This window comes from Pelophylax lessonae (assembly GCF_965119305.1).
Source record: "Pelophylax lessonae genome assembly, chromosome: 9".
NCBI lineage: Eukaryota > Metazoa > Chordata > Amphibia > Anura > Ranidae > Pelophylax > Pelophylax lessonae.
This window is the reverse complement of record NC_138776.1, coordinates 184,158,002-184,166,506: the sequence shown is the minus strand read 5'-3', so window position 1 is coordinate 184,166,506 and position 8,505 is coordinate 184,158,002. Positions and strand designations below refer to the sequence as shown.

Sequence of the window (8,505 nt, the reverse complement as noted above, 5' to 3'; positions counted from 1 at the left end):
GAATATCTGCTTTCAGTTAAACAAGTACCATGTGGTTTTCCAGCTGTTACGGAGCACCATCGATGACCGTATGAGCAGAAAATGCTGGAAGATCTGAAGCCCTGACTCCGCATGTCCTTTTCCTGTAATACCTGAGGCGTGGACAGGGTTAAGGCCATGGGTATTTTTCTCACACGCTTTTCCTGTAAGGTTAAACACTGGCCTTTGAATTCCATGCACGCCCTATGTGTATAAATACAGAGAGAGGGGGGCCTGGGAGTCTCTCTGGAATTCTGCCAGCCTGCTGGATAACTGGCTCTGCTGTTATGGAGAGAATGTGAAGAAAAAAAAAAAATCTCACCAGTTCTGCAGTAATTTCCTTCCCTCTAAACCCCAGTCAGATTGTGCTTCTCTCACAGTACGGTGACACGGGCCATATTATTACAGGACACTGGAGACTACAGCCTGCTGACTCCGATCTGCTGGATGGAGTGTGTCCGTAGAGGCAACATGTACATCGCTCCTCTTGTATTGATGTTGCTGATGGTGTTGAATGGAAGCCTGACAGGTAATTATAGTATTTCCTGAAATAACTCTGTGTGACAGATCTGTGCATACAAACATAGCAGGGCTTGCCTCTCAATGAGGTGAAAGCTTTTTTTCTAAGCCCCCCAGTCGCACTTTAGCGCAGCGCAGGTAGGCGATTTTAGGGCGGATTCGTTGTGAGTTTTGGCATGTGAAGTGCCATACAGGAGCTTGTTTGGGTGTTTTTGGCCCATAAACTTTGATTATATGAACACCTAAAAAGTAGAAACATAGAAACAAAAAGAGGAGTAGTCCATCGGGTCTGCCCGTTTTTTTTTTTTTTTTCACGTGTTCTGTGGTTTTTATTTTGTTGTTTTTTTGTTGTTAACTTTTTAGTCCGAGTATAGATCTACATTTGTCCCAAGCATGTTTGAAGCCATTCAGTGCCGGTTCACATTGTTGCAAATGCGATGCAGGAACCCAGCGAATCCACTGCGGGTTCCCGCATCACACCCAACTCGTAGGTAGTTCTTTTTTTATTTTCCCGTGTTCTGTGTTTTTTGCTTTTGTGTTTTTTTTTGGGGGGAGGGTTGTTAACTTTTTTATCTGAGTATAGATCTACGTTTGTCCCAAGCATGTTTGAAGCCATGCAGTGCTGGTTCCCATTGGTGTGATGCAGGAGCCCTGCGAATCCACTGCGGGTTCCCGCATCACACCCAACTCGTAGGCAGTTCTTTTTTTATTTTCCCGTGTTCTGTGTTTTTTGCTTTTGTGTTTTTTTTTTTTTTTGGGCGGGGTTTGTTAACTTTTTTTATCTGAGTATAGATCTACGTTTGTCCCAAGCATGTTTGAAGCCATTCAGTGCCGGTTCACATTGGTGTGATGAAGGAGCCCTGCGAATCCACTGCGGGTTCCCGCATCACACCCAACTCGTAGACAGTTATTTTTTTCTTTTCTCGTCCGTGTTTTTTATTTTTGTCTTTTTGTTTTTTTTATGGGGGGGGGGTTTGTTAACTTTTTTATCTGACTATAGATCTACGTTTGTCCCAAGCATGTTTGAAGCCATTCAGTGACGGTTCACATTGGTGCAATGCAGGAACCCAGCGAATCCACTGCGGGTTCCTGCATCACAGCCAACTCGCAGGCAGTTCTTTTTTTCTTTTCACGTGTTCTGTGTTTTTTACTTTTGTGTTTTTTTTTGGGGGGGGGGGGGGGTTTGTTAACTTTCTTATCTGAGTATAGATCTACGTTTGTCCCAAGCATGTTTGAAGCCATTCAGTGCCGGTTCACATTGGTGTGATGCAGGAACCCTGCAAATCCACTGCGGGTTCCCACATCACACCCAACTTGCAGGCAGTTGTTTTTTCTTTTCACGTGTTCTGTGTTTTTTTTTTTTTTTTCTTTTGGGGGAGGTTTTTTTGTTAACTTTTTATCTGAGTATAGATCTACATTTGTCCCAAGCATGTTTGAAGCCATTTAGTGGGTCCTGAAAGACTTTGGTCTGAATGCGATGCAAATTCAGCCATACAGTCTGTGTGGCTGAATTTGCATCGCACAGACATCGCATGTGATTTGTATAGCAGTGTGGTGCGAATCACATGCGATGTCTGACATTGCTATAGTGTAAACCAGCATTTACTGTTGACTGTCTCACTACCTCTGCTGGAAGTTTTTTTTTTTCCAACTACCCTTTCAGTAAAATAATACTTTCTAAGATTAGTTTTAAATTTTTCCTCCAGTTTTAGGTCATGTCTCCATGTTCTTGATTTTGGTTTCATATTGAAAAAAACTGCCCCCTGAACCGTATTCACCCCTTGATGTATTTAAAGGTTTCAATCATGTCTCCTCTTTCCCTGCTTTCCTCCAGACTGTACATATTAATTTCCTGAAGTCGCTCTCAATATGTTTTATCCCCCCAGACCTTTCCCCATTTTTGTAACCTCTGAACTCGTTCTATTATATCAATATCTTTCTGTAAGTGAGGTCTCCAATACTGGACACAGTATTCTAAATGAGGTCTCACTAAAGATCTACATAGGAGAATCCTGAACATCCTGATCCCTCTAGTGATGCGTCCTAGAATTCTATTCGCTTTTCCCATTGCCTGCTTACACTGCTCATAACATGCCTCTTTGTACTTTTTTTTCTGCACTCCCTCTACTCATTCTACTTTAAGTAGCTCATGTTGCTTTTTGAGCTTCAGGCATTGAAGTTTAGGCACCTGAACGCTTAGATATCATTGGGAACAGTTGACTAAAGATCCACCCATGACACTTTTGATAAACTCATGGTAAATAGTATGTTTTACAGCATTTTGTCTTACTAATGGCAACCTGGTACAGAGGAAACCAATAGTCTTCCATTACTGGACTCTGTTTGAAAACACGTTGCCTTGCTATTGCAAAAGCTTCAAAACTTTAAAGTGGTTGTAAAGCCTCTAGGTTTTTGCACCTTAAAGGTGAAGTAAACTTCCATCTATTGTTTGTACTTTTGGGTAAACCTATAATGAAAATTACCTATAGTAAGTGTAAATATGTCCTAAAACGTGCACGGTTTAGGAGATATTCACTGTATATGCAGCTGATGTCATCGGCGCATGCGCTCTGAAGGAATGGCCACCCGTGCCGTTTCTTCAGAGTCCAGTGCCGTGACCACATCCACGCGCGGGAGTGACGTCACACGGCTCTGGCCAGTCTCACAGCCAGAGTCTGTGGACCTGGAGAGAAGAAAGGTGAAGATGGATGCGGCCTCTAGCGGTTACAATGAGGGCTTCATTTGCAGGTAAGTTTCACACAATATGCTAGTATGCGATGCATACTGGCACATTATACCTTTACTTTGCAGGTCCAAAAAAAAAAAAGGTAGCTCTTTACTTTTTAATGCATTCTACGCATTAAGGTGAAAAACATTCTGTGCTGCAGCTCCCCCGCCCCCCCCCCCTCAACCCCCCTTTTTTCTTACCAGAGCCCAATCCGATCCAGCGATGTGCATGAGCCCAGCCACCGTCTCCCTCCTCATTGGACAGATTGATAGTAGCAGGAGCCATTGGCACCCGCTGCTGTCAATCAAATCCAGTGAAAAGGGAGATGGGGGTGGGGCTAAGTCTTGCTGTCTTTGTTAATGGAAGCAGCAGTGGGACTCGGGAGTGAGCACGCACAAGTGCCACCAGGGAAAGCAGCTTTCCGTGGGGGCACTGGATGAAGAGGAGGGGCCTGGTCACCCTAGAAGAAGAAGATCAGGGCTGCTCTGTGCAAAATGATTGCACAGAGCAGGTAAGTATAGGCATGTTTGTTATTGTTATTTTTAAAAAAAAAACGAGGGTTTACAACCCCTTTAAGAGTGTCCCACCTGGGGCAAGTGTGCAGATCAGAAGTTTCTACTTTCCTCTGACTTCAGTAGCCTAATATCTTACTAAACCCACAACAGTAAAATCAGTCTGTATATGCAGTAAAGCATGCTTGTTAAATTCACTGTGGAACCTAAGGGGTAATCATCTGCATTGTGTAAAAAGGTTGTTTGATCCTGTCTTCTCTGATCCTCCCCTTCTTCCGCTGACTCCAAAACATGTCCAGACAAGACAGAGTTACTGGAGGCACTCTGCACATGCTCAGTTTGATGTGTATTGCTAGAAATTTATTTTTTTTTCTTGGGAGGGTGCATGTGATCAGCACAGGGCCAATTAGCACTGTCCAGACAGAGGATCAGGGGTGCAGGGGTCTAATAGTGCAGCCAGTGCAGTATGAAAACTCCTCCTACAATCTTTAACCAGACATTGATAGAAATCACAAGACTGCTATATGCTGCTGATGAGGAAAGGTATTTAGAAGTTTATATTTACTAAACAAATTGCGTTTCCGTGTTCTGTGCACTGTGGGAGACCAGATATAGTGAATGCAGGGTCCTGGGTTTAGTAACACTTTAATTCCTGGTCAATTGCTCAAAGAGAGACCAGAGACAGCCAGGCAACTAGCATTTTTATAAACCGCAGTCTGTGGATTTCAGTCCCAGGTCTAGTAGCGGTTTATGGGGTTTTGTATGTTTATATTTTTATCACTAGTGTGTAATGACATTGGTAGAAATGTAACTGCCATAGACGAATACTGTAAGACAATTGTTCCCAAAAGGAAAGGGTGCTAAATGGTGAACCAAAGAGGAACTACATTTTTGGAAGCTCGGCCCAAAAAAGGCAAGCAGAGGGCATAGGACTAGTCACCAGTATTATCTGTGCTTTCCCATCAATGAGATGCAGATGATCGTAAAAGCAATAACATGCTGAAAAATGCAAGTGATTGCTATTTTTAAATGTACAATTTTCTAGGAATTGCTTGTTGTTACAGTAATATGTTCAAAGGGAAATAGCAAATTTTATACAGATGTCACAGAGATTCTACTGTCCGTGACTCCATGAGATTGATTATATTGACAAAATCTTTTGTTACTTGTCCATGTTAGAAAGTCAGACTGTTTGACATTTGCCATCATTTTGTTTATTTATGTAAAGTGTATGTATGTATATATATATATATATATATATATATATATATATATATATATATATATATATATATTTTCCTCGCCTTAGTCTGGATCAGCTGCGGGTATAGGATTGTGTATATCGGATTGTATGGTTGGGGTTTCTTTACTGTTTTTTATTGGTTGAGCTGGATGGACGTTTTTTTTCAACCTGACTAACTATGTAACTATTATATTTATATATTTAATTAGAACTTACAATATATCATTCCTACTTTGGCAAAGCTATAGCTATTCTCAGTCTAGAAACCTTAACAACAAAACTTCATATTTTGTTATTAGAAAGTAAACCCCATGTGGGAGAACAGAAAACCTTTTCAGTATATGCTCAGTGTGTTACCCCTGAACTAAACTTTAATTGTACAAATAAGTTAGGCTGGACGTAGACTGAGCAATTTTCTTTCCTGCAACCACGAGTTGCAGAAAAAAAGACACTCAATGCCCCCATCAAAATAGTCAGTTTTGATGGGAGAATCAAAACTGTGTTGAAAACACAGTAATTATTGCTAGCAGTTATAACATCTACAAGCGATAATCGCATGTAAAATCTGGCAGGCTGGTTGTACCCAAGTTGGTTGATTGATCAACATGGATACATTCAGCCTGCCCTTACAAATTTGCTCGATTCTCAGCTGGTCCCTGCTAACCCAGCCGAGATTCGAACCGTCCATGGCTGGCTTTAGATGCACGAAAGGTCACATTTGTGCATACCCAGCAACTGCCAGCATGTATCCACTGTAAGAAGTGAAGAATAATAAATAGACTGGACATTGTAGTCTATATATTAGGCTGCAATTTAGTTCCTAAAAAATAAAATTTCCCCTGCAATGATACACGTGATACTACCTACTTTTGATTTTGTTTACTCATTCAACATTGATCAGATTGAAAGCCTGAAATATACATATTCTGATTTCTGGATAGTTGTAAACCTCCAGTCTGCGATAACAGTCAGTGCAGAACCTGATGCTTTTTGTTGTACTTCTGTTGATCTTCAGCATCTTCCAGTGTAGGGATCAGAAGAGTGTAAAATCCCACCTGCTAGCATGACTAGGGTAGATAGGAGCTCACCACCCAACCCGACCATATATCCCATTATTTACCTAAAATTCCACCTTCCCCTACCTTTTAGGAAAAACCACACAGCACTAAAAGTGGGTTAAAATGTCCGGAATCAGACTTTTATTAAACAAAACCTTTTATTTAAATAACAAACATAATAAATGTCCTAAAGCAGATACCAATAATTTGAGGTCCTTGACAGTACCATATCTCCAAAACTTTATATGTCACTTTATATGTCTGTGGCACCAGATAGCTGAGTTGCGACCCCAGCCGCAAAACACCACCTCGGGGGCCTAATCCAGCTGACCTCAGACACACAGGGCTCTTCACACTACCTGGTCACCATGCAGTGAACCTTACCAACTCGAGGACACATACCTCGGATCCCCACCAGATTTAGACACCTGTCAAGAACCCCAAACCGCCACCACGACACAAGTGTAACACCGTACACCTGTGGGCCCCTCCATATATGAAAAGCCCCCTGTAAGCATCTTCCAACCCCAAAAACTATAGGTCAGTGCCCACAGCATTAGGGTGAACCCTATTGTCTTTCAGGAACTGCCAACTGTTGGATTCCAACTCTTTAATGACCAGGCCACCATTCCTAACAACAAACCTTCCGACCTCTTTATTAAACTTTGATTCACGCCTTACTCAGCCTTTCCACCGATCTGGCCGCCGGCCATGAAGTGCGCGCCACTATATCTGACCAGAGTATAGTCATATCAGGGAATGAAATACGAAGCTTGATAAAATCAAACCTGATCTGATCAGCCCCCTTGAGGGCCCAAATCGTTGCCCCCAACATGTAAAATCAGAATTTCAGGTGCCCTATCTAACCTGGCAAAAGGAGTAACCTCAGGAACCACCCAACGCCAAAGCATCCCCGGGATCCCGATCCATCTAACATTTCCCACCTCCTGGGTAGACCAAATGCCTGCCATTGGGCCTGACATCCACCCTCTTGGCCCCCCAAAACCCGTACAAATGCCCGTCATTGCAGAACACCCGTAAATAAAACAAATCACAGTACACCCACCAAACAGCCCCCTGGTCAGACGAGTATAGCGCCTCGGGGGACTAACGCCTGAAGTAGCCAAGGACAACCAGCAGCAAAAAATCTACCAATAGGAATAATCCTACAAGCAAAATTCAACTTGCCCAGCAATAAATGCAACTCTTGTAACTGAATCTTCTGACAGCCACCCACTACACCAACCTCCCTCCGCAGCGCCTCCAATTTTTTCAAAGGCAATCGGCATTCCATGGCCACCGAATCAATTGTAATGCCAAGGAAAACCAGTTCCTTGTCAGGGACCAAAGGAATGCCGAAACAGTTCACTATGTGCTGTGAAGTCCCCAGCAGAATCGTGCAAGTGTCTGAATCCAGCGGTCCAATGCAAAGAAAAACATCTAGATAATGGATGATGGAGTTCAACCCAGACATGTCCCAATCTATAAATGAACTAAAGGTTTCAAACAGGGCACACGAAATGGAACATCCCATCGGTAGACATCGATCCGTAAAATACGAACCCTGCCAATGACAACCCAACAAATGAACACTTTGCGGATGAACTGGGAGAAATCGAAAAGCCTCCACATCAGTCTTGGCCATCAGTGAACAGCGGCCATACTTAAATACCCAGGAGACAGCTGCATAGAACAATGTATAGGTAACTGCACAGGCCTGCAGGCTAATACCATTTTGACTGAGCCACACTTAGGATAAGAAAGATGATGTATCAAACTGAATTTTCCTTGTTCCTTCTTCGGTACCACCCCTAAAGGAGACACAATCATGCCCGGAAAATGGTGGAGAGGACAAGGGGCCGCTCATTCCACCCAAAAAAACATCCTTGGAAAGCTTCTCCGAGTCCACTTCCGAGTGAAGGAACGCAGAAAGTAAATTGTTTGATAATAGTGGAATGGCATTCAACATGCAGGGAATATGAAATCCCTCCCTAAATCCCATCTCAAGAAGTCGGGCAGACTCCTGATCCGGGTACCTATTTAAAAAAGGGACCATCTTTTCCACTCTCACTGGAGTCCTCCCTTTTTGCAGCTGAATCCCCTGTGCACCCTTTTCCTTGCTTAAAACAGCAGGCAAGCAAATGGCTTTGTCCGCATCCAGCACATTCGTGTTTAAAACGACAGGTACTGCCAAAGCGACAGGAACTCTCATTAAACTGCCAACACAACTCCTTCTTCCCAGAGGCCGACAAACCTGAGGTGGAGGTGCTGTCAGCCCCCCCTGGAAAAAAACTGATTCCTAGCCCTGGCTGAAGTCATCAACTTCACTCATAGGCCGATATGTTTGTGATCCCAGTGAATGGAAGGCCTAACGGCTTTGCGCTGGCGGAGATGTTCATCATAACAGAGCCACGCCAGCCCACCATA

At 43.1% G+C, this 8,505-nt stretch overlaps 1 protein-coding gene across 1 annotated transcript in view; it reads left to right on the top strand.

The window, feature by feature from the left end:
* The first annotated feature begins 263 nt into the window (after window positions 1–263).
* Window positions 264–8,505, top strand: part of PLAC9 (placenta associated 9) — a 75,824-nt gene continuing 67,582 nt past the window's right edge. The window contains exon 1 of the mRNA XM_082268215.1: window positions 264–547. Coding sequence (XP_082124341.1) covers window positions 466–547 — 82 coding nt within the window. The 5' untranslated portion in view covers window positions 264–465. The remainder of the gene's footprint in view (window positions 548–8,505) is intronic.